The sequence below is a fragment of the Dryas octopetala genome, chromosome 8 (assembly GCF_963921425.1).
Source record: "Dryas octopetala chromosome 8, drDryOcto1.1, whole genome shotgun sequence".
NCBI lineage: Eukaryota > Viridiplantae > Streptophyta > Magnoliopsida > Rosales > Rosaceae > Dryas > Dryas octopetala.
This window is the reverse complement of record NC_141373.1, coordinates 947,189-973,305: the sequence shown is the minus strand read 5'-3', so window position 1 is coordinate 973,305 and position 26,117 is coordinate 947,189. Positions and strand designations below refer to the sequence as shown.

Here is a 26,117-nt window from a genome sequence, read left to right as displayed (position 1 = left end):
TTTTCATGTTTTCTTTAGAGATGGGGGCAATTTGTTTATTGAAATGCCTCAATGAAGGAGCAACAAGGGCAAGCATCAAGCTAGTCATTTTTTAAAAACTTTCTGATGTCTGAAACATTAGTCAATGTCTATTGTTTTGCCCCTACGAAAAAAAAATTTATGGGTCCACCATTGATTATACATTCTATTTCCTTGAATGCAAAAAACTTCTCAATGGGACCACGTGATTTGCGTTTCCATTTCAATATACGTAATTCAATGAAAGAACTCATGATAAACTATAACAAGTTAACAACTCGTATTAATTTGAATGGTACATGAGTTGCTTGTAATTGCAATGATAAGGTTGTGGTGTGCTGCCAATCTGCCACAAAAGTCAAGCTTGTAGCAAGTCTTGGACCAAAATTACAAATAAGCTGTGTGCCCCCACCCCACCCATCCACCTACCTAACACAATATTTCTCATTTTGATTGTGCCTCTCTCTCTCTCTCTCTCTCTCTCTCTCTCTCTCTCTCTCTCTCTCTCTCTCTCTCTCTCTCTCTCTCTCTCTCTCTCTCTCTCTCTCTCTCTCTCTCTCTCTCTCTCTCTCTCTCTCTCTCTCAGATACATGTTTGTTCAAAGATGTAGTTTTATGAGTCATGACCAAGGTAGACTTGGACATTGTCAAACACTCTGCAGTGGCCAGTGTTTAAGTGAATATAAGATTTCTGATGTGACGCAGCATAACACGTAAATAAGAAAAACTAGCGTTAACTCTAAAAAAGAATTCTGGAGTCCACTAGAGAAAATAGAGAAATTTCAAGGTTTTCTGATTAAAATGATAATAATGAATCATACAAATAACCAAAAAGATTGCTTAAATACGTTCAGAACTCTAGACGTTCGAAATTCAAAACGAAAATAAAAATGGAAATAAAGTGCAATTTAAGAAGCTTATTCAAAAACACTAAATTGCTTATTTGAAGGAATTTGTCTCGTCGTTCCCTTCGAATCGGTATATCATGGGCCCATTTCTGACACTGGGCCGGACTTATTCTTTTTCTGTTGCATGAACCGTTCTGCCATTTATTCTACATCATGATGCCCCACAATTATATTGCTAACACAACACTAACAAACAAAGCAGATTTCTAAAACTAGCAGCTAGCTAGCACAGCAGAGAAGACCAAATACTAGTCCAAAATTAATTAACATTTAATTTCAGTGTGGTCCTGTGGAGGGCAACAGTTATATATATTAATCTCTTTGTGAGCAGGTTTTGGTTGTATATATTAAGAATTTCAACAGGTTAGTACTTGAAAGGCCTTGATTACCAGTCAAATTGGCTTGTTTTAAACCACAAAGATTAATATATTTGGGACGGCATTGTGGAATTTGGAACCAATGCATGATATGATGAATAATAGTTTTGATGGGTTGGTACATTCCTTTCCCAACCAATTACATCAATTTGACAAGTCTTGCAGGAAATGGAAAGTTGGGAAACTTGGGAGTATACTTTTCGTGATGAAGTTTGCAGAATTTCCTTGAGATTTTGAGCTTCACCATCGAGAAATGTAAACTCTGGCTCGTCTTGTGTAACCCATTTTCAATAGTCAATAACTTCATATTTGTCCTAGAATGACCAAGTACATCATCAGAATTATTGATTTTCCACAGGCCCAGGACTTGACTTTCTGTCTTAATTAACACTGTTTGTTATGAACATGGGTTTTAATGTCATTGGTCAGAGTCAATAGTGTTGGTCATCGACTCATCATTCATTAAATCATTATATATGAACATGATCCTAACATTTCTCTTGGTCGGCTGCCTTGAAATTTATGCAGTAAAATCTACAGTACAATCACATCATGTCTAGTCACTTTTCATCAGATTATTCATGACTAAATCTTGTATGGCATGGGGGCATCTCTCACATGAGGTGGGACTCACATGGTGAAGCATGCCCCCATTGAAGAGTCTCTCGATTATTCATCCCAGTTTTTTTTTCGACTTTCTTAAATAGTAAGAATCTAAGAATCTTACTATTTTGTAATTTTAAGCTTTGAAATCATATCGAACTATTTAAATTGATTTGACCCCATCTTACTAATTGGAAACAATTATTATGCGTGGTTCCTATTTTTATTTTGGTCAAGAGTCAATCCATACTTTAATGCGTGGTTCCTCTTAAGGTGATTTATACTTTAATATTTCTATAATTTTTCAAAATCTGTTGAAGAGTATATTTGTATATTGCTCTAATTCTATCAAGAACTATGCATAATAATTATTAAGTCAAACATGAGGACAACTCATACTCATATTGAGTGATGTGAAGCACATGTGGCCATTTGACCTAATACATGTGAGCGAGCCTGTTCTAAAACTATGAAAAATCCTAAGTATTCAATTTAAAATTAATTGGCAATGGGTGAAGAGGCTTAAGACCTTATAAGCGCACGTATGCTAAACTATAGTTTTTTGATGTAGGACATTGTTCCACGTTATTCTTAACAGTTCTTATTAAGGTGATTTATACTTTATTGGAATAATGTGAGACAAGGCTAACCAATAATATTATGAATTCTACATAAAACCCACTTTTAATCTCCATTGGAAAATACAATACTTTGACTTGATGATTAACGGTGACATCTTTTTAAGGTCGTTCTGAATTTTTGTCGACTAAAAACTATTAGAGGTCTAGTACAAACGTCATAGAAACTTGACTCACAATTTCATCAATAGTTTTAATTAGGCACTTTTCCGAACCAAAACTTGTTAACAAAATTAGTAGCTAGAAAGGTAAAAGGAAACTTCAGTAACCCACAGTAACAGTAAAAGCAATGCAAGAAAAACATGGGCCAAAGAATTCCCAAGTTGATATTAGGAAAGCCGTGTGCCAGACGCGTGGAAGCAAATGGGGTTTGAAGTCTGAGATCTGCCTTCCAAGTTGGGTGTGGTGTGGTGGTGGATGGAAATGACCCATTTACATCATTATATGTAGACCCTTCTCATCCTCCTTCTAGAAGCGTAGGTTCAGCCATTTATAGCAGACAAGCTTAGTTGTACATTCTCTCCTTCTAGAAGCCAGCCACATGTTTGAGTACACATATATGATATATATGTCTATTTCAAAAAGTTCCCTTTTCCATTTGTTTATGATGATAAACATGATTTTGATTGAGAAATAGTCATATTAGATATCCCCCACGACTTTTAAAGTGTCAAACAAGACAGCCTAAGTTTGTCACTAGCTAGCTATAATATTTGATCTCTTTATTTAGGCCTACCTATTTTTGTGCAGCCTTCAAAGAATTTAATGCTTTTCCATGACCCATTCATGCTTTGTTGCCATGGATCATATGGAAAACATGGAGGTGATGAAGAATGCTGTGGATGTGTCTTCTTTCTTGCTCTTTGAAGCCAGTGGGGATTCTGAGGCTGATAACTCTGATCCCATTATGGCTGGTGGCAGTGGAAATGTTGCTTCTGTAGCTATGGCTGAAGATGATGCTCAATCATGCAGCTGTGATTCAACTGATCTTCCTTGTGTTGGTGAGCTAAATGACGATATTGGTCACAGTGAACATGTTCAAGCATATAGTCATGGTGGTCATCATGAAGAGGATTGGAAGGAAGAAGAAGAAGATACAGTTTATCAGAGATGGGGTGGTGAAGATTTTGGGATGCCATTAATGGGTGGCAACCAGATGAAATCCACTGTTTCTGCTGATTCAACCAAAGAGTTTGAGTTGTTGAACGAAATGGAGAAGAGCAGGCTATTTTGGGAAACTTGCTTGGCGTCATAAGACTGGCTCTATCTTTTTTCTGAGTCATCAGCTTTCAACTTCTCTCTCTTTTTCTTTCCTTTCTCTTGGGATTTAATTTCTTTTTTCTTAATTTTTTAAGGAGTTGAGAGGAAAGCTTGGATAAGGGCAGGTTGGGAAATTAGAAGGGATTGTGTTAAAAATTTCTATATTTAAGTGCTAGCAATTGTACATACAGATTCAGAATTTCAGATATGATCATTGTCCTCATCATTTTTCACTATCTGCACCCAGTTTCATGTATAGGTTCTGGAATGTAAGTGTTCAACAAAACTCATGTTCAAAAGAAAAGCTAAATTCTCTGATCTTTGTAACATCTCTCTCTACAGGAAACTGCTCACCATCAGAATATGTTAAATTTTCATACCGACAGAAAGGTTTGGCTATGCATATTATGAACTTGGAGCATCAGGGATTCAGAATGAAAATACAAACATGTGCTTCTCTAAATTTTTTTGAATACGAGTGATAGTTCATATTTCATACATGGCCATTTTCAAGCAACCAAGAGCAATTTCAGACAATCTGAATAAAGCTCCCTAAGATTTCACCAACAGACTTCCACCGATTACCATAATCTTGGTAGTGAGACTAGCCTTCTAACTACAAAACATTCTAATGAAATGTCAAGGTTTAGAGGTCCTATCCTATTACAAATCTAAGTTCAGCCCAAAGCTGAACCCTGACTTGCTCACAAGTCACAATCAACCACAAGCAAACATTCCCAAGCTTGCTTGGTTCAATTAAATCCTCTCACAAAGCATCATATAATTTACAGAAGGCAAACCGGAATTTGCAGAGAGTATATTCCGGGCACCGAGAAAATAAGAATGTTGGTCACTGGTCAGACAGGTCCACTACCTGTCAGACCTGTCCGCCATCTTCATTTCGTTCATGGTTGAACATGATACTGATGGGCTCTGTATGTCAATGTTATGCTCCACAGCTACCATACATTTTCTGGAGTCTTCCCCATCACTTGTGCTCAAGCCAGAATTCCCATTTTTGCTATCAGCAAATGATGTGCCAGTCTCCATGTTGAAGCTCCAGCAACTTTGACGACTTGGATACTCCCCATGCAAATCACTTGCTGGTTGATCCACCCTTACCAAGCTACTTGTGACAGTTTTATTCTCATCCATGTGCCTTAAGAAGCATTCTTCTATTTCACTTAGTGACCGGACTTCATCTTCATCTTCACTGCTGCAGCTGTAGTGAACATTTCCATCATATTCTGATGTTTGTCCTCCCAATTCAGAGCTGGTATCCATGTCTTTCTGACTATATAAGTCTTCATCTGTTTGATGATCAGATGAACAAGATGACATGGGTGAATATCCTCCAGTTTCATCAGTCTCTTCACGTTCTCTTAGTGTTTTCATAATCAGGGTCTTAAGCAAATTCATTACTTGAACCGCATGCATCAAAGCCGTCAGTGGATCAGACATCTGGTCAGGAAAAGAATTGCAAAAGGAATTAATCAATCCATTTCAATTGTTTAGAAGTACTAGGCAAAATAAGATCTTTTTTGCTGTTGAAAATTACCTGAGTCATGTTTGGAGCAAAAACCATAGCAATATTTCTTGCATTCATTTTGTTGAATTCTTCTTCCTCGACAACATCAGCCATCAGATCAATAGCCCAATTCAGTAATGCAGTCTCAGTTGGCTTTAACTGCTTCACAAGCTCAACGGATTCCTCTTCTGTGTTACATTGAAGAACTTGTTCGGGGGACAGTCCATCTAGAACTCCTGAAGGAAGCTCTCGAAACCAGGCTTTAATAAGGCCTGCCAAACAATGGACATCAATGTCATCAGGCACAATGCCCCTATTCAACTGGTTTCTCACAAGCTCCTCTTGGCTGTTCTCCGGGTTTATGCGGAATATTCCTTCAGCCTGAAATTTTTTCAGAAGGACTAGTGAAAAGACCGATAATGGAAACAAGGACTCAAATGAGAAATTCACAAAAGGGCACAAATGACACTATTGATATCTCACAGAATCTTGTACCTTCAATCCTCCTTGTGAGTATAATCGCTCCTGCATTAGCATAAGAATGGTAGGGACACTATTCCCTTTTGAATCAAAAGACAACTGCATTGACTCCGCTGAGACGCCAAACACACTTGCACTGTAAATGTAGATGATTTACAAGTTATACTATGCATAAAACAAAAGGAAATGACTATGAACTTCTACCTCCCTTTTTTACCTCAATTTGAACATCTAATTCCCTATATAGGCTACATTAGAACTTTTAGGCACTTAGAAAGTTAGAATACCCCAAGAGCCACCACTTCTTCAATTGAATATACTAATTTAGTAACCCCAATACAACTGGGATCCCTATCAAATGCTTATTGTATTTAGCAGTTTAGAAGGTGTAAGAGCCAGAAGATATCAAATTTAGCAAAATTGCCTATTTAACAATTTTAGTTAATGGATTCTGAAGATAATTGAGCTTCAGTGGGACACTAATAAAAGAATTTTCCAAATATAGTATTCTATGCTTCCCCAACCTCAAAACCCCACATCAGAAGCTTAATTACAGGGCTAAATGCGCTCAAATGCAGGTCACTCTCCTAAATCCACACCCATAAAGCCACTTACTTTAACTCTGAAAGATCTAAAAACAGCCTAGAGAACACTAATTCAAGCATTCTAAGCAAAACCCATGTGAAATTTCATAAATCTAAGAGTGCCCAGAAAGCAAAAACAAGAGCTTTGGTTACCTAGCACTGGGAACTCGACCAGGGACCTCCACCTCGAACTCAACCGGAAGACCCAGAAAGCCGTTGAAGCGGTCGAAGGTGACATGGGTAACGTGCTGGACATTTGTTGGCCACCCGATCTCCATGTTGTGGACGGTGGAGATGACATCTTCACCACTTTCAACACGGCAAGCCACCATGGATTTTCTTACAGCAGATAACAGAAGGGCTACCAGAGAGAGCTGGTTTTGCTCTTCCTCTGAGGCTGAGCTCTTCCTTGCCTTATTAGTTCCTTTCCCACTACCACCACCACACCCACTTCCCCTTGTCACCATTACAAGCCCTGTCATCTCTCTCTTTCTCTCACTGTGTTGAAGTGTTGTATCTTACTATCTTTGACTGTCTTTAATTTTGAGGCTTTCACTCTCCAGGAGTGTTGGGACTTGGGAGTGAACAGAGAGAAAGTGAGGGAGTTTAAATCTCAGCCTGTGAGGGTTGGGTTGCTTTGCATTGGAGATGTTTGTGGTTTTAATTTTGAAGTCCCAACTTTAAGTTCAAACGGCCACCCGTTTCAAATTTCCCTTTATCTACAGTATTGGATAATTTTGACCTCCTAGTTGACCATAATAACAAAGGTGCCACTCTACCGTTTTGATTCGGTGTTTTTTGGTTGCCTTGGTTGCACAAATCTTGATGCATTAATTAACTCAGATTTATCAAACAATATCACTAATCCATTGGGTAATAGTATCGCTAATCCATTCAATTGAGTTATTCACTGAACTTGTTAACTGGTTAACAATGAATGAGATTCATGATGTATTCCATTTTAAAAAATAAAATTTAATGAATGTACTAAATTACTAATCATCATGCTATAATTAAATTTTCTATTCAACTCAATTTAATAAACTTAAGAGGCTAAGAGAGAAACTTACCTACATCGGTGCCATTGAGGTTGCATCCCGGTGCAGAAAAAAGGTTGGGCAAAAAGTGAGTTCCACTGATGCCCACCCTTCTCTCTACACCGGAATGGCACCTTAGTGACACTATTGCAGGTAAGTTTTTTTCTAAACCCAAATATAGAACAGAACTCATTATTGCTTCCTTTTAATTTAGTCTCTTGTATTTATAACTATTATGAAGTATAAAATGACATTCCATTTCCATCAAAAGAAGGCCTTCAAGTGGAATTCACAATGTCAGTTTCCAAGAAATCCATGGACCATCACTCGTTGGAATTTGAAAACAAAACAATTCCTTTTTTTTATTTCTTATTTTTTTGTCTGCTTTTTCTTTGTTTCTAAGCGGAAACAAAACAATTCGAATTTGTGGGATCGGACCGTTGAGACTCGAGAATGATGATGAGTGTTACTGTGAGTCTGTGACTGACCCAGCACAAAAGGACAATGGCTTGCATTTTCGTTTTGCTTCTTCTTTTCCATTTATATTATACAATACAATATTATTATTCTTTCTTTTCCAAAAATATTTTATTTGTCATTTTGTCTTCAACACTGGGGACCCATGCAGATCCTGGTTCTGATTTGAGAGCTGAATGGCGGTACTTTGTTTGGACTTTGGACCCATGCTTTAGATCCACCCTTTGGATTCTAGTACGTTTCAGTGTGATCAATTTCTTATGAGGTTTTTTTGGGTACAGATGAGGGCCCAAGGCCCAAAATAAAGAAAACTTTTGGGCCTAGAAATACCCAATAGAGGAGCCCAGAACATGCAAGCCCAAATTGATGAAACCATTTTTCTTTTTCTTATATTTATTGTGGTGTGTTATGTGTGTATCCAGAAATCATGGAGACGACAATTTACTAATCATGATTTGGCTAACTGCTACGCCCTTACAAGTAACTGATCTCATGTTTTATATATGTCCACACTCCACAATGCTAAGTCAACAATATACCTTTTTTTGATTAATAGCTAAATACACAAGTTAAATAATTAATCCTCAAAGTTTACCATGTTTCTTCTAAATCATGCATGTTACTGCTATTAAACTTAATTAAAGAACGAAAAGAAAACATTGATTTTGTTACAAATAACTGATCTCATGTTTTATATATGTCCACGATCCACAATGACAAGTCAACAATATTCCTTTTTTTTTATTAATAGCTAAATACACAAGTTAAATAATTAATCCTCAAAGTTTACCATGTTTCTTCTAAATCATGCATGTTACTGCTATTAAACTTCATTAAAGAACGAAAAGATAACATTGATTTTGTTACAAATAACTGATCTCATGTTTTATATATGTCCACGCTCCACAATGCTAAGTCAACAATATTCTTTTTTTTTTTTATTAATAGCTAAATACACAAGTTAAATAATTAATTCTCAAAGTTTATCATGTTTCTTCTAGATGGGGTGTATTGTATATGAATTTTAAAAGACTTTTGTGGAGTTTAAAAGTAATGTGGTATTCAATTAAGACTTTTAAAAACTTTAAAAAAGTCCGTAAAAATTCAATTAAAAATTTTAAGAAGTCTATAAAAGTTATGTGGTATTCAATTAAGACTTTTAAAAAGTTTATAAAAGTTTATGTGTATTTAAAAAGTCATTAACTTTCATGGAATTCATTTAATAATGAATTTTAATAGACTTTGAAAAACTTTTATGTGTATTTTAAAGTTATTATAAATCTGACATCTCTCCTGCGGATTTCTAAAATTTTTTATAGATTCTGTAGAATTCTGTGAAAATCTGTAAAAATTCTGTCATTTAAAAAAAATCTACAAAAGTCTTTATAAATCTATATACACTACACCCCCTAAATCATGTATGTTAATGCTATTAAACTTAATTAAAAAACGAAAAGAAAACATTGATTTTGTTATATCTTCTGACAGCTGTCTTCTTGCAGATGAAGACTGACCAATTGATGATCATTATTGATCAATTTAAGGGTATTTATCAGAGTGAAAATTAGTTTGCATTTACCATATTTAGAAGTCCTTCTCCATGCCAATAACATAATCATGTATATCTAATTGGATGCTAATGCAATACTTTATACACAAGGAGATGACTTTAGACTCTGTTTTTGTCTTTGGAACAAAGTGAGATCTGCTCCTCTTGGTTTATCTTAGAAAATAGGCAAGAGGGAGGACCATGCGTATTAGTTTTTGCTTTCTCTTATATATATCAAAGCTGATCCAGCTAGCTAGCTAGCTAGTTTATTCTGCCAAAATGCTGTAGATTAACAAGAATATTAATTAACTGATTAATCTTAATCAATTATTGTTGTCTTGGTTCAAAGCCATCAGATAATTGGAAGATGAGAATAAACAAGAGCTTTTTTATAGTTTGACTAAGGACAATAATAAGATAAAGGAAAGAGAAAAGAGATCCAAAGGTGTGTTACAATCACTCCAATAAAAATTAGAAAAACTATGACATCAACACCAAAGGTGCGTGGCTTGGAATCGTTCCAAGTCTACTTAATTGTACTTCCACACAAGCGAGAACTTGGATTTCTTTCGCCATTAACTTACTTCCAAAATTTACGAAGTAACCCTTTTTGTAAGTGCTATTGGTAATGAATCACAAAGAAAATCTAAATTAATGCACTTGAAAATTCTTAAAGGCATGATTCATGACCCTTAATACATTGAGCATAAAGAGACTAAAAAACAATGAGTACAAACACTCTAACGGTAGACCTAAAATAAAAGTTTTAATTATATTTATCAAGTACAAAAATTCTTAATTATTTGGTGTTTGGTAGTTGGACGGCCTTTTATATTATACTTTGAACTTGGTTAAGGCATTAAGCATCTTATCAAGATAATTAACGATTCCAATATTTTCAAAAATGGCTAATATATACCTGGTCTACATAATGAATTTTATTTTATATATGCTTAGTTGGAGATGACATGATCTTGCTTAGATACAAAGTCTCCCAGTTGCCTATAAAAGGAAGATTATGGGATTGAACAATGCATGCATTGTGGATTGGAGACCTTAATTAGGAGAAAAAGAAGTAGAGATTTTGAGATTCATCAACAGAAGAGGGATATATAATAATGTCTAAAATGAATGTTCATTATATTCTGTTAGTGGTGTGTGTAGTTTTTGGCATTCTTGGGGAATGCCAAGGTCAACTGAGGAAGAGCTTCTACAAGGAAACATGTCCTTCGGCAGAGGAGACTGTCAGAACTGTCACCTGGAACCATGTCTCCGCCAATCCAAGGTTGCCAGCAAGTTTCCTCAGAATGCATTTCCATGACTGTTTTGTCAGGGTAAGTAATTCTTTTATCTTTCATCATTTTATGACATTGCAGTTTGTTCAGGATTGCATATAATTAGCTTTTTTACATGTATGCTAACTAGCTTTAATGTATAAATTGAGAACATGAAAATTAAATCTACTAACCCTGCTACTATTTATGCAATGATTTTCCAGGGTTGTGATGGCTCAGTTTTGCTGAATTCAACACCAAACAACACTGCAGAGAAGGAAGCAGTACCAAACCAATCTGTGTCAGGTTTTGATATTATTGATGACATCAAAGCAAAAGTGGAGGAGAAATGTCCAGGAGTTGTATCTTGTGCTGATATCTTGGCTTTGGCTGCCAGGGACGCTGTTTCATTCCAAGTAAGATTATAAATATATATATATATATATATATATACATATATTCAAGCATATATGCATTTAAAACAATTGATGCAGTACTGCAATTAATATGTGGTATAATTTTGGTAGTTTAACAAAACATTGTGGGAAGTGCTCACTGGTAGAAGAGACGGCACAATTTCAAGAAGTAGGGACGCCTTGATCAACCTTCCACCACCTTTCTTTAACTTCACCCAACTCAAACAAAATTTTGCCAGCAAAAATCTTACTGTTCATGACCTTGTGGTTTTATCAGGTACATTATTGATTATTCTACTGTCACATGGACAATATGTATGTAGGGCCGATTATACAAAAAGAGATCGAATTGACGGATCTTATATTATAAATTTATACATGTAGGTTCACACACAATTGGAGTAGGCCACTGCAATGGTTTTAGCAACAGGCTCTACAACTTCACTGGAAAGGGTGATCAAGACCCTTCCTTGGATCCAACCTATGCTGAATTCTTGAAGACCAAATGCACAAGCCTCAGTGACAACACAACAGTAGTGCCAATGGACCCCGAAAGCTCTTTAGATTTTGACAGTGACTACTATACCACCCTCAAGCAAAACAAGGGTATGTTCCAATCTGATGCAGCACTTCTTACAAACAAGGGTGCTAAAAATATCGTCGAAGAATTGGTTGACAATAGTAGCTTCTTCACAGAGTTTGCACAGTCAATGAAGAGGATGGGAGCTATTGAGGTCCTTACAGGCACTGCTGGTGAGATTAGGAACAAGTGTTGGGTTGTAAATTCCAATTAATCCAAGTATTGGGTGTTTGGAAATTCATCTATGTGCCATCAATAATGTAGCCTGAATTCAAACTTTCAATATCCTTTCAGATTCAGTGTTTGTCTGTCTGACTATCTATGTGCTCTAGTACCTCTGTATTTGTGATTCAAAGGAGATGGTTCATTAATTAATGAATTAGCTTTTCCTCTGCTCTCTCCAGCTTCACTGGAAAGGTTGATCATTACCATATTCACTGCCTTATCTTGCACTTTCAATATTCATGTGAATTATTTCAACCAAAAATAAATGATCAGATAACTTTTCCTAGTGAGAAAATTGAAGTTCTTAGTACTTTAAAACAAAGCCAAATAACAAAATTATGAGAGCCAGAATATGAACATATGCTTACCTTTTTCTTTTTAGAAAAAAAAAAAAAGAAGAGATTCCTTCAAACAAAATTATATTTTTATCTTGGCGAAAAACATATGCATTAAAAACTAATCTGAAAGTAATCCAAAAACTATTAGGTGTGACCGTGTGATCTGTGAAGAACCTTTTAAAACTCTTGAGAAATTAAAAATATTTTCTCAAATTTTCGGAAAATCTGAAACAAAAATTTTGTAGCGTCCACTTTAACTATTAAAAAAAGAAAAAGAAAGAAAGAGTCCAAGCCCACTGTAGAAAGAGCGTGCATAAGCCCAATTGCACTCTTTGACAGTTTGACTGTTAGCCCATTACTCATCAGTCTCTAAAATCTCTCTTCTCCAACGCAACTCTTTGATCTTTCTAGTTTCCGAACAGATTCTTTTCCTCTTTCCTGTTGCCCAAGTTTTGTAAATTCCACAACCTTTCTTGCTTTCTTTCCCAATTCCCACTCTCTTTGGGAATCAGTTTCCAATTCTGCAATTCCATTCCACTCCAAGCACTTCTCAATCTCCATTAAAACCCCAAACCCTTCCTTCAAAGTTTCAAACTTCAATTCTCTCTCTCTGTGAACCAAAATCACAGTAGTTCAGCAAACATGATGCTCAGAATTCGCAGCAGAGATGGCCTAGAACGAGTCACAGTAGACAACCCACACACCACAGTGTCCCAACTCAGAGCCCTAATCCAAACCCAGCTCCGAATCCCATTCCAGAACCAAACCCTCTCCACCAATCAAAACCTCCTCTTGGCCAAGACCCACGACGACCTCTCGCGCTTCACCGACATGGCCAACCCCAACACCCCTCTCTCCGCCCTCAATATCTCGCACGGCTCCATCGTCTTCCTCGCCTACGAGGGCGAGCGCACCGTCGCCGGCCCCACCTTCCATCCGGCGGGCTCGTTCGGCCGCAAGATGACCATGGACGATCTCATCGCCAAGCAGATGAGGGTTTCGCGCCAGGAGAACCCGCATTGCGAGCTCGTCTCGTTCGATCGGGATTGTGCCAATGCTTTCCAGCATTACGTCAACGACACGCTCGCTTTTGCTGTGAAACGGGGCGGGTTTATGTACGGTACGGTCTCGGAGGAGGGTAAGGTGGAGGTGGATTTCATATACGAGCCTCCCCAGCAGGGGACTGAGCAGAATTTGTTAATTTTGAGGGACCCAGTTGAGGAGAAGTCGGTGGAAGCCATTGCTCTCGGGTTGGGGATGAGACGGGTCGGGTTTATATTCTCCCAGACGATTGGCCAGGACAAAAAGGACTATACTTTGTCGAATAGGGAGGTTCTTCAGGCCGCGGAGTTTCACGCCGAGAGTGGCTTGAAGGAGTGGGTGACTGCCATGGTTAAACTAGAGGTGAATGAAGATGGTGCTGCTGATGTGCATTTTGAAGCTTTTCAGATGAGTGATATGTGTATTAGGTTGTTTAAGGAAGGCTGGTTCGAGACTGAATTTGCAGAGGATTTCGATCCCAAGTTGTCCAAGATGAAGAAGGATGTTGTTGTTGGAGTGAAGGATACCCGAGAGGTGGACAATGATTTTTTCTTGGTGGTGGTGAAGATCTTCGATCACCAGGTGCGTTTAAATTCACTATTCCTCTTTGTCTTATTTCTACTTAAACGATTTTAGTTGCATTATCTATTTAGATTGTTGTTTTATCCTGCTGTTCATTGTTATCTTTTCCCCTAGAAGTCATGTTCCTAGTTGATAGTTGAAATATGATAGAGCATGCTATGTCATTGAGCTCTGTAGATTATATTATCGTGGCATAGGCATATATAGGCCGAAGGAATCTGCTTGCACACTGTTTCTCCTGTGAACTTTTAGAGCCATAAACCTGTAGTTTTGAGGGTGAGTGCTTGTAAGTTGTAAGGCACATGTCCTATAACACCGAGAAAAGGCTTTCTTTTAGCTTTAGTTGGGGACATGGCCACCCCACTTTTATCTAGGGAATGCTAAAAGGGAATAATGTTGATCTGTAAAATGGGTTCGTCCAATATTTGCTTGGTTGGTCTACTTACACTAAGACACTCTTATGTTGGCTTACTGTTAATGGGGAGGCATTACTAGAGTGAAGGTTCTCTATAAAAAAGGATGTAGGCAATGAGAAACATGCAAATTATCGTTCAAACAGTCTTATGATGAAGGCTGTTGCATAGGCCCATTCCTAGCCTATTTAGGTTGTATTCAATAGCTATCTTTGGTTTTGAATTGCCTGTTGTTCAATAGAGGTTATAAGATTGGATGTAGAGCAAATTTCTTTGCTGTTGTATGTTTGTATGGTGAGGCAAGAGGTAAGTGGTAAAGCTTTCCTTTTTAGTCTCATTTTGGCATTCTCATCATGGAGATTCCCCCTTTTCTCATTTTTTCTCTTAAAAGGATTTCCCTCTCTCCCTAGGTAGTGCCTTGCTGTTTGCTGTAGATAAAGTTATTTGGAACATGGGTGCATCTAGAATGGTCTGCTTTCTTATTTTAATAGTTGATGGTTTTAGACTAGCTTTTGGATCTCAACTGTTATTTGCCAAGAACTGGATTTCCATGCTTATTTCAACTTCCAGATCAGCAAACCACTGTTATGGTTCGTTTGTTCACTTTCATTACTTTTTCACATCATTTGCCCTTTCTTAGCTTCAATTAGTTGATTTCGGTAGTTCTCTTTGGTTTTGGAGTGCCTGAAGGTCAATGGGGTTTTGTGGTTTTCTAGCTTGTCACTAGCTTTATAAGATTTGTTTTAACGGGTAGAGCAACATTGAACATGTAGTATGAGTGTGTATTTGGACAGAGGCAAGTTGACAAGTTCCTTGCATCTCCCCCTACTTCGGCCTTTTTCAGTGGAAATTTCTTTCCCCTACTCTTGTTTTGTTTTGGGTAAATAAGGTTCTATAAAACTCATATCTTCAATGAACCCTTTTTTCTTAAAAAGGAATACTTTTGCTATATGATTGATTAACTGAAAACTGCTTTTTCTATACGATATATACGATCAATTAACTGCAAACTACTTTTGCAATACGATCAATTTTTAATTTCTCTTGATGTTGCTTGAGCTTACCTCTTTGTTACATTAGGAAAAAGAACAATGCCTAAATTTAACAAATCCAAGTTTGTGCTGATGGTATCATTCATTGACCTATTTCTGGTTTTACTGAGTAGTGGAAGGAGATGTATTTGAGATGGGAAAAGAAAGTTAAGATAAGATTTAGTAGGGACATAAGAGCACTCAATAGCTATAGTTCGGAATGGTTAAATCCACATCAAGTGGTTGATCTGAAAAGAAAAAAAGAAGAAAAAAAAAAACATTTTGTTAATAATAATTAATATGTAATCTTGGCAAGGGATCTAATAGTGAAGCCTATAAACTTTGAGCTGGTAGGGTTCCTTAGCAAAGTCTTATCTGATATCAAATTTTTATTTCTTGCAAAGTACTGGAAATACCTTTTAGATTTGGTATGGAGACATCAGCAAGAATTAAGGAAGTACTCTGCTATATGATCCTGGGAGATATAGTGAGAGATGCATCTGGGAGTCATTAATAAATTCGACGTTTTTCGTTTGATTCAGTAGTTTGGTTTGCTATTTTCTTTTTTCTTAAAAAAAAGAAATGTTAGAATCATGTTGCTGCCTGGATTTACCTACTTACTATGTTCTGCATTGTATTAAACTAATTCTAAAACTTCACCTACCTGTGTTGCTTACTGAAAAGAAAAAAAGTTGTTGTTCTCATGTGAACTTGTGTTACAATGCAGGGCCCACTTTCATCATCCTTTCCTATTGAGAATCGCAGCACCCCAGTGACGTTGAAGGCTCTGAAGAATCATCTGGACCGTGCTAAGAGTCTTCCATTTGTGAAGCAAATTTCAGATTTTCATTTGCTGCTCTTACTGGCGAGTTATTTAGATGCTGATGTGCCTGCTTTGGCAGAGTGTGTCCGTACACAGTCAGCCATACCAGAAGGCTACCAGTTATTAATTGAGTCCATGGCCAACGCTTCTTGATGCTGCTTTGTGTGTGTGCCCTTTTGGAAACTGATACATTCTGTGATCTAAAATGATTGTGGCCAACCAATGATCCTTTACTGTCCTATGCAGCAATCTCTGTTGCTTTCTGGTGCCATGCATTTCACCCAAAAGGTGGCTTTGCGCCTCGGTAGTTTTAAGTTATAATATGTCTTTGCACCAGGCAGTTTATGTTATGTACCTCAAAAAATTCAAGCATTATATTGCATAGATGGTCTGGATATTTATGCTTGCTACAACGAGGCTTTGATTCACAGTCCACGATGTGTTCTGATTAAACTAGTTTCAAGTATTTCATGGTTATGCTGCCATTTTACATTTATGAATTGATCTTGTTTAGACATCCCAACAATTTTTCCAAGACATGGTGCGACTCATATACAGATTAGCTTTTTTTTTTTTTTTTTTTTCTATAAAAAATTATTTTATATAAAATTGTAAAATTGCAATTGGTATCAAATCCATAATAAGAATTGGAGCTAAAATTGACCGCATATTGAATTATTGATTAACCATTTTTTTTTTAAATTGGAAAAAAGGATTTGAACTTGAACCTCATTTTCACTGGATTAATAGTTAATAGTTAATTGGTCATACTGTTAGCTAAATTGCAAACTAATAACCTATGAAGTCTCTAAACAAACTTCATTAAAGAAGTGAATAAAATATGTTTATTTTTATAAAATAGAATAAAATTTAAATTTATTAAGTCATTGGGTTAGTCCAAGTAGTGAGAATAGATAAGATAATGAGTTAAAACTTGTGATAAATAGTTCATTTTCCTCTAACGTAACCAATTTTAAAAAAAAAAAAACAGTAACCAAAAAAAGTTATTAATTCAGTAATTCGTTAATTTAAATTTGAAAACATAAAATTAAGTAGAACTTCAATATAAATCCGTCTTGCCACGTAAGCAAGGACCGCTGTAAATGGAAGATGGTCAGGCTACGTCGCCGGTCCATGACCAACATTACTGATTAGTCTAAATTGTAGGCGAACTGTCGTTAGCCCTTGTTGTCAGATCTTAAACATTCCATTTCTCTTAGGCGGGAGATTTTCTGCTGCTTCTACTTCTTTTCCCTCCATCTTTCTCTTCCTCTGAAAGTTAGGGCAAAAATCTTGTGGTTACAGAAATGGAGGAGCCACCCTCCGCCACCGAACCGTCGACTCTCCTCCGCGTGAGTTTCACTTCTCTCTCTCTCTCTCCATGACTTCATTCTCTGAAATCTGATATATTAATTTTTCCTGATTTCGTGCGTTTTTTTTTTTAGCCGAAGAGGGCTAGGGCTCAGACTCAAAGTACTGAGAACCATGAGAGGACCAGCGATGCCGATCGCGAGAGTTCACCTGAAAGTTTCGAAGAGACTCGTCCTAAAGCTAAACGAGGTCGCCCTGCCGGCGGTGGCACTTCGGCGGTGCCGCCAAACCCCGCAGCTCTCACCTTGACTGGTACTTGCTACTCCCACGCAGCTCTATAAGCATACGAATCACCATGACTTATTTGCTTTATTAACTGTTATCTTAATTACTCGTCACTTAAATAAATAATTAACTGACTGTTTCATTAATTGTGAAGAAATTTTGAATAAGTAAGATAGGCTTGTCTAACTGAATTCTTTGGTACAGTAATGAATACTGACTTATTTGCTACAATGCCCACTAAGTTGCTAGATGGTTTCTTGGTTCATACAACCCCTACAAAGTAATCATGGAGAATAGTGTTTTGGCCAAAATGAGAATCAAGTAGGATAGTGTTGCATGGTAATATTACTGTTGGGATATGACCCTGGCGTAAAATCTTTTATACACTTTCGTTCATGACTGGAATTCTTGTGGACTGAGTCAACCTTTAAATTTGAAGACTCTTTATAATTTGGCTCCTATACCTTTCTCGGCCTTTTGGCTAAGTTCAAGTTTAGTATCTGTTCTTATCAGTTTATAATTTGGCTCCTGATTACGCACTTGGAGAATTTGAATTTTATCTTTGTGTGTAATCTTTGCAGAGGCCATCAAGGGAAATGGAAAACTTATTCCTCATGCAGTCAAGCTTTGGGTTGAGCGATATGAAAAGGATCCAAAACCTGCTATGGTTGAACTCTTGGCAATGCTGTTTGAGGTAATCTGGAAGATCTTCTAATAAACTACTCAACCAGAATAAGAAAAAATAAAGTAATAGAATTTCAAAAGTCCCAGCTCACAGTGTTAAGGCCAAAGGCAGATCTAAAGAATATTATAAAAGAGTGAAGTGGGCTGGGTTTCGCCATCTCAATTGGACATTTCTTTTTCTCACATCAAAGTATTTATTATTATTGAGTTAGCAAGTACAGAGTTTACCCACAAAATGTAGCTTGTGACTGATGAGACTTGTATGTGTGCAGGCATGTGGCGCCAAGTATCATATCAAAGGAGAGTTTCTGGATGAGACTGATGTCGATGATGTTGTGGTTGCTCTAGTTGATCTTGCTAGAAAAGTATCCTGCATGTTATCAGTATTATGTTTATAGTTGTAGTTCTTATCTATGTTCATGCTACTTTCTTATGCCATCTTCCTTTTATTTATGGTTTCACATTTTGATGCTATCTTCCGAAAAACCAATGATCTACGCTTTCAAATGATCATATATCAGGATTTTTTGCACAAATCTTTTCCTTCACTTTTCTGAACTCTTAGGGGGAAGTTGAAGATTACCAAAGTTCGAAAAAGAAGGAGTTTAAAAACTTCAAAGATAATCTTCAATTGTTTTGGGATACTTTAATCCGTGAGTGTCAACATGGGCCATTGTTTGACCAGATTTTGTTCGAGAAGTGCATGGATTATATAATTGCTTTGTCATGGTTAGTGCTCAAACATTTGAAGTTCCTCGTTATAAGGCTAAAATAATTAATTAACTAATCTCTCTTTGAAATTTCTTGGTTTTATGTTAAACAGCACTCCTCCAAGAGTTTATCGTCAAGCTGCTACATTGATGGGGCTCCAACTTGTCACATCATTCATAAATGTGGCTAACACACTTGGTGCTCAGCGAGAAACTACTCGTAGACAATTAGATGCTGAAAAAAAGAAACGAACTGAGGGGCCTCGCATGGAGTCACTGAATAAGAGGTTCTCAATGACTCATGAAAAGATAACTGTATTAGAGCAGATGATGCGCAAGATATTCCAAGGGTAGGATATTCTGACATAGTATTAATAGCAAGAAGCAAAGGAAAATGATCTGATTTGATAATTTTTTTGTGTGTTTTATTACCAATGCAGTAGTTCTTATTACAGTCTAAGTCCTCGTTGTAGATTATTTAAGCATCGCTCCTGAGACATTGAGCAAACTATTCTGATTTCTTGCATAGAGTCACTAGGCATATGGATTTTGTCCTGCCCATCAATGTTTCTTCGATGGACGTTGAATGACAAAGTAAGTTTCATCATTGTAGGTTATTTGTGCATCGCTACCGAGACATTGATCCAAACATTCGGATTTCTTGCATAGAGTCACTAGGCATATGGATTTTGTCCTACCCATCAATGTTCTTGCAGGATTTATACTTGAAGTATCTTGGATGGACGTTGAATGACAAAGTAAGTTTCAAACTATAGATAAATTATGACCTTATTTATTATTTTCTTATCATTGCTCATGTGCAAGACAAACCTTATTTCTTTTCCCCCTTTACTGTATCTAAGAGCGCCGGTGTAAGAAAAGCTTCTGTCCTCGCATTGCAAAATCTTTATGAGGTTGATGATAATGTGCCAACTCTTGGTCTATTCACTGAAAGATTTTCCAGTCGGATGATTGATCTTGCTGATGACATTGACATTTCTGTGGCTGTATGTGCCATTGGCCTTGTTAAACAGCTACTTAGGTAACTGCCTGTTTTGGGAAATTTTTATTTAAATAAGAAATTAATAATTCCTGGTGACTGTTTTTGCAAAGGCTCATTGAATTAGGTTTTTGGTATGCTGCAGACATCAGCTTCTACCAGATGATGACTTGGGTCCTTTATATGATTTGCTTATTGATGAGCCAGCAGAGATTAGGCACGCTATAGGGGCATTGGTGTATGAACACTTGATTTCTCAAAATTTCAATAGCTCCCAATCTGGTGCTAAAGGTTTCACTCTTCCCTGAACTCTATTGCATTGTGGACATTATGGTTTTATTAACTAAACTATTCATGTTAAGCTGTGCTACAAGTAATTTTGTGTGTAACAATCTCTTTCCAGGTGATGGCAGCAATTCTTCTGAGGTCCATCTTGGCAGAATGTTGCAAATTCTAAGAGAGTTTTCCACAGATCCAATTTTAAGCATCTACGTCATAGATGATGTTTGGGAGTACATGAAGGCCATGAAGGTTTGTTACTTCCAAAATAGTCATGCGGGAAAACTGGAATTCTTTCTTATATTTAAAAATCTAACTCTAATTGTTTTTTTTTTTTTTTTTTCTTTCAGAAGCTTTAATACTTTTGGTTTATGCTTCTCAACCCTATTTTTGTTCAAAGTTACTAATACTTAAAAAAAAAAAAAAAAAAAAAAAAATTTTTTTCCTTGGAGAAGCTACTTTGAACTTTTTGTTTACAAGTTTACAATGGACATCATGATCGATATGTTAGCGAACACAATGTGTATAGATTGAAAAAAAAAAAAGGGTATTTACTTGACCTGTACCCCAGTCTATGTGGATAGACCTTCTTAGTTAAGTCAATAGACTCCAGTTGGCCATATGTTTTATATATCAAATGTAGGAATGAAAATGGGAGAGAATGTGCTCAATTTAAATCTTCTGCATGTTAAGTTGTTACCTTTAACAATTGGGGAAGGGTTGACCGCAAGCTAAATCGAGAGATATCAATTGTAAGAATAAAAAAAATGAAAATGGAAGGAAATGTGCTTATTATCAACCTTCTGTTTACTGTCATTGTTTCTTTGATGGTGGTTCATATTCTATTTGTAGGACTGGAAGTGTATTATCTCCATGCTCTTGGATGAGAATCCATTGGTTGAGCTTACTGATGAGGATGCAACAAACTTGGTACGACTTCTAAGTGCATCTGTCAAAAAGGCTGTAGGAGAGAGGATTGTTCATGCAACTGATAATCGAAAGCCATACTACAGTAAGGCTCAAAAGGTGAGTAAATTTTCATTTTGATCTCTCTCTTTTTTTTTTTTTGTTAAAAGCACCTTTTGAATTACAGTTTAATTTTGTTCTTATTGTTATCTCTCTTTTTTTTAATACTTAATTGGATAAGCCTTGTGTATTTTGGTGCTTTATGAATTTTGTTTTGTTGACCAAAAAGAAACTTTGATTTAGATACTTTTTTTTTTTTTTTTTTTTTTTAAGGAGAGGATTCAATTCTTAATCCCTTTTTTCAAATGTGCCAGGACGTCTTTGAACAAAACAGACGAGAGATAACTCTTGCCATGATGAAGACCTACCCATTACTTCTACGTAAGTTCATGGCCGACAAAGCAAAAGTAACATCACTGATTGAAATTATAGTGCATATGAATCTTGAGCTATATTCCCTGAAGAGGCAGGAGCAGGTGGGATGCTGATGGTTTTGCCCTTGCTTGTTATTTAATGTTGCTTCACAACTTATTCTCAAAGCAAGTGCTTATATGTTTTCAGAATTTCAAAAATGTCCTTCAACTCATCAAAGAGGCATTTTTTAAACATGGTGAGAAGGAGCTGTTGAGAACTTGTATAAAGGCCATCAACCTTTGTTCCACAGAGAGTCAAGGGGAGCTAAAAGATTTTGCCCGTAATAAATTAAAGGAACTTGAGGATGAGCTTATTGCTAAGCTTAAATCTGCGATAAAAGAAGTGGCGGTATATTTCAACCATATATTCTTTTCCTCCTTGCCAACTATCCAAATGGATGAAAAATTAATGTGATCTAGAACCGCAGGATGATGGTGATGAATATTCCCTTCTTGTAAATTTGAAGAGGTTTTATGAGCTTCAATTGTCAAGAGCTGTGCCTACCGAAAGCTTGTGGGAAGATATTGCCTCGACTCTCCAGAGTCATACAAGCAGGGATGATCAGGTCTGTCAAATGTAACTTGCATAAGAGTAGAACTCTATATCTTTTGTCTTTTCAGATTTTCAGGTTCCGAGGTCCATCTTTGCAGTTATTGATTTTTTTCTGCTCGTGCTCATTTCAGGTTGTCTGTTTTCTGCTTCTCAACATGCATTTGCATTTGCTGTGGTCTCTGCGTTCAGTCCAGGAAAATGAGATTGTTACTGAAGCATCTTTGTCTTCTCTAATAGTGAAACGTAATTCCTTGTTAGAGCAACTACAGTACTTCCTTGACAACCCTCCTGCACTGGGGGGTACTCATGGTAATCAGCTAGCTTCCAGGGTAAGCATTTTTTATGACTTGATTGTCATATTTCAAAAAAGGCATACAAGTGAAATAGTTTGGATCTAGTCTAATGAAGTATATGCTATGCCCTAGGTTTGTGTTATACTTTCAGATTTGTGGTTACTGTTCAGAAGGACATATTTTTCTTCAACAAAGCTGGAAAGGTTGGGATATAGTCCAGATGCATCAAGTCTTCAAAAGTTTTGGAAACTTTGTGTGCAACAGCTCGATATTTCGGGTAACTAATTATTTTAATTTCCTCTCTACGGTAAAAGTAATATTTTAATTTCAGGCTCTTTTGTTCGTTTATATTTGGACTTAATTTGAGTGGAAGACATGTTTTAACTCAAACTTCGGTTTTGTGTTCAAAGACCAATTTTTCTAGAATTATTTTATCAGGGAAGAAAATTTTGGTTCGTGCATTCATCTTGTTATCTAGATTTACTTTCAAATTTATTTTCTATAGATGAGACGGAAGATGAAGATGCAAACAAGGAGTATATTGAGGAGACAAACAGAGATGCTGTGATGCTTTCTGCTGCACGTTTGGTTGATATTGATACAGTTTCTAAGGTGAAGATAATATTTGTTATATATTGAAGAATGATAAATTTCATGATGTTAGATGAGCTTCATGTAGTCTGGTTTGTTGTGCTTTGCTATCCTTGCATTGAGTTGCTCATTATTAAGTATGTAGAAGTCCCAATATGTATCAAAATGCTTGCTATATTGTATATATCAAGTTTCTCTAGGTGTACTATAATTGATGCTAAATGCAGGGGTATCTTGGTCCAGAGATTATTTCTCAATTTGTGATGTATGGGAGAAGTGTGGCAGAAATTGTTAAGCATCTGATTACTGTTCTAAAGAAGAAAGATGATGATCTTCCCAAAATTTTCTTGGAAGCACTGAAAAAGGTACTCATGAATGTTGGGTTTTTTTTTTTTTTTGTGGGGGGGGGGGGGGGGGGGGAAGGGGAGGGGGGTGAGGTTGGTTACAGTTGGCTAAAGATTCTGATTTTGTGTTGTAACACACATGGCTCCATTTATTTCAACAGGCTCCAACTGAACATAAGTGTTTTAAAAGTTAATTTGTCCTTTTTCCCCTCTATTTTTCGATGAAAACTAAGGAAATGGTTATAATGGAAACTATTTTCCATCGCAGGAAGCTTTTTGCCAAAACTATTTTCCAGCGAAACAAATGAAGATGAAATACTAATATTTATGTGAATATAATATTTTTCATTTACTAATTTTGCTATATTTCTCTTGTTAGAACTTATCTTTCCAAAACTCTTAATTAATCATAAGGGGAAAAATTTGTCAGGTTCTTTTTGCATTTTTAAGTGTGTTTTGAGGCAATTAGCAGAAAATTTTACCAGGTTGAAGTCCCTCTGGTCTTCTTGCATAGAATCCACTTACAAATGGGATATGTGTCAATAGTGTGTTGTTCTAGAAAAGCGTCATCTTTAATTTTCCGGTCTGCAATTTTGTTCATTATTCTTTTTATTTGCATAAGAGAATGTCCTATTTTGGAATTTGACCAGGCCTACCAGCGGCACATGGTTGAACTTTCTAGAGGTGGCGAGGAATCATTATCAAGCAAGCGTTTTCTAGAATGTAAAGAACTAGCTGCTCGGCTTTCTGGGACCTTTGTTGGTGCTGCCAGGAACAAGCACAAATCAGACATTTTAAAAATTGTTAACAATGGCATCGAATATGCTTTTGTAGATGCTCCAAAGCAGTTATCTTTTCTGGAAGGTGCTGTGCTTCATTTTGTATCCAGGCTACCTACACCTGATATTCTGGACATGTAAGACTATTTCTTATATAATTTTATCATCTTTAGAAGTGTTTCAAGTTATACTTCCGCTATCTCCTAATGTAATTTTTATATTTGCTTTTGCTAGTGTGAAGGATGTCCAAAAACGAACGGAGAATGTAAATACAGATGAAGATCCCAGTGGCTGGCGCCCCTATCACATGTTCGTTGACAGCTTGAGTGAAAAGTATACGAAGAATGAAGGTTTCCAAGGTATCACTAATGCGGACCTAGTCTTTAATGTTTTCCTCTATGTAGTCAACTAATCAAGCTTTTTTCATTGCACCTCCTTGTTGTTTCAAATGCTCTCTAATCATGTTAAGATAGGCCACTAGACCTCTTTCTATTATTTCTCACTGATCTTTCTTATACTTGCCTCTTAATTAATAACCCATTCCCCCCTAAATGCACTATAATGGAACTTACGCAGTTATGGATGATCAACAATGGGCTTTACGTTTACAGGATTTTGTTTAAAGAATTCTTATAACACTGCAACTATTCTAAAATCAGAATTTCTACATTAATCTAGATATAACCTAGAGTGTTAGTTGCCCAAGCATGCCAAACAAAGGACATAGTCGACATAATGATTCAATTGTAATCATTGGGCTGGAGGGGACCAAGGCCTCTAAAAAATATTGCACATGCTTGCAGCTTCTAGGAGAGAAATGCTCTTTAACTACAATTTTTGACTCAAGGATTTGGATAGATGAATTTTAACTATAGGAATGGTTTTATGGATGCTCTTGTGGTTCTTGGTTAAGCATCTGGAGTCTTCTTCTGTATGCAATTGGACATGCTCTCTTTTCTTTTTTCCCCTTATTATGTGTTAATAATGTAATCTCACTAATTAAATATATTCTATTATGTTTGCATGTACCGTATTCTATTGTGTTAACCTGAATATTGGGTAGTTGCAGATGAAAAAGATGGGACCTCTGTTAAGCGCAGGGGTCGTCCACGCAAAAGGCAGAACATACAGGGAAAAAGACTCTTTGATGAGCATGGTTCAAGCGAAGAAGAGGATGCAATTAGCGCATCTGACCATGAAAATGCTCAAGATGAAGAAGAGAAGCTAGACGAGGACAACGATGAAGATGCTCCTTTGATACATTCAATTAGATCATCATCTAAGTTAAGGGCATTGAGAGTTCCAAGAGAGGAAAACAAAGGCCAGACAAGGGCATGAGGTTTTAGAAGTTAAGTTATCTGTTTCTAGGACGTCAGATATGACTAAGAAAGGTTTTAATGCATTTGTATATGTTAGAAATGCGGTATGACTTTGAATTGAGGTTTCGCATTTGCTTCTGTTTTCTGATTGATAAAACTGGAATTGACGTAAAATGGAATCAACACATCCATCATGCAGTTTAAACTGTTGCCACTGATTAGGGACATCTTTGTTCAAAACTAAATTAGATTTACTCCGTTTAATTCAGTATATGCATTAAAGGTGCGTCAATACAGAGGTATAGGAGCATAATCATATACTGCCAACAAAATGGCGCATAATTTTTAATCTTGGTATTACCTCTATCAGCCTAATCTTTTAAATCTCGTTGATAGCCACTATGAACAT

The 26,117-nt window shown here is 36.6% G+C and overlaps 5 protein-coding genes and 1 pseudogene across 6 annotated transcripts; 5 read left to right on the top strand and 1 right to left on the bottom strand.

Annotated features, from left to right (window-relative positions):
• Positions 1-3,225: 3,225 nt before the first annotated feature.
• Positions 3,226-4,026, top strand: LOC147275677 (myelin transcription factor-like protein). The gene has a single exon (XM_086254667.1). The coding sequence runs from the start codon at positions 3,319-3,321 to the stop codon at positions 3,796-3,798; it is 480 nt and encodes a 159-aa protein (XP_086110793.1). The 5' UTR covers positions 3,226-3,318; the 3' UTR covers positions 3,799-4,026.
• A 212-nt stretch (positions 4,027-4,238) lies between these two features.
• Positions 4,239-7,058, bottom strand: LOC147275676 (Rho GTPase activating protein with PAK-box/P21-Rho-binding domain-containing protein). Its single transcript, XM_086254666.1, has 4 exons — positions 6,549-7,058; positions 5,827-5,947; positions 5,362-5,712; positions 4,239-5,264 (listed from the first exon to the last, which is right to left on the bottom strand). Exons 1-4 carry the CDS (start codon positions 6,875-6,877, stop codon positions 4,674-4,676), a joined length of 1,392 nt encoding a protein of 463 aa, XP_086110792.1. The 5' UTR covers positions 6,878-7,058; the 3' UTR covers positions 4,239-4,673.
• A 3,518-nt stretch (positions 7,059-10,576) lies between these two features.
• LOC147275675 (peroxidase 3-like) lies at positions 10,577-11,942 on the top strand. Its single transcript, XM_086253970.1, has 4 exons — positions 10,577-10,792; positions 10,957-11,148; positions 11,260-11,425; positions 11,533-11,942. Exons 1-4 carry the CDS (start codon positions 10,577-10,579, stop codon positions 11,940-11,942), a joined length of 984 nt encoding a protein of 327 aa, XP_086110096.1.
• A 729-nt stretch (positions 11,943-12,671) lies between these two features.
• On the top strand, positions 12,672-16,698 carry LOC147275674 (NPL4-like protein B). Its single transcript, XM_086254032.1, has 2 exons — positions 12,672-13,914; positions 16,086-16,698. The coding sequence occupies exons 1-2, from the start codon at positions 12,934-12,936 to the stop codon at positions 16,332-16,334; spliced, it is 1,230 nt and encodes a 409-aa protein (XP_086110158.1). The 5' UTR covers positions 12,672-12,933; the 3' UTR covers positions 16,335-16,698.
• A 635-nt stretch (positions 16,699-17,333) lies between these two features.
• Positions 17,334-25,933, top strand: SCC3 (sister-chromatid cohesion protein 3). Of its 2 annotated transcripts, none has more exons than XM_086255327.1 (21): positions 17,334-17,533; positions 17,627-17,804; positions 18,359-18,471; positions 18,734-18,826; positions 19,027-19,190; positions 19,285-19,521; positions 19,785-19,929; positions 20,035-20,213; positions 20,317-20,462; positions 20,575-20,702; positions 21,303-21,476; positions 21,731-21,892; positions 21,978-22,178; positions 22,258-22,395; positions 22,514-22,711; positions 22,808-22,952; positions 23,181-23,287; positions 23,494-23,631; positions 24,261-24,526; positions 24,624-24,748; positions 25,453-25,933. In XM_086255327.1, the coding sequence occupies exons 1-21, from the start codon at positions 17,489-17,491 to the stop codon at positions 25,725-25,727; spliced, it is 3,357 nt and encodes a 1,118-aa protein (XP_086111453.1). In that variant the 5' UTR covers positions 17,334-17,488; the 3' UTR covers positions 25,728-25,933. The 2 variants fall into 2 exon arrangements, with proteins under 2 accessions (XP_086111453.1, XP_086111455.1); XM_086255329.1 differs by having other exon boundaries at positions 17,336-17,533; positions 25,459-25,933.
• On the top strand, positions 18,238-18,354 carry LOC147275673 (U2 spliceosomal RNA; annotated as a pseudogene).
• Positions 25,934-26,117: the final 184 nt, after the last annotated feature.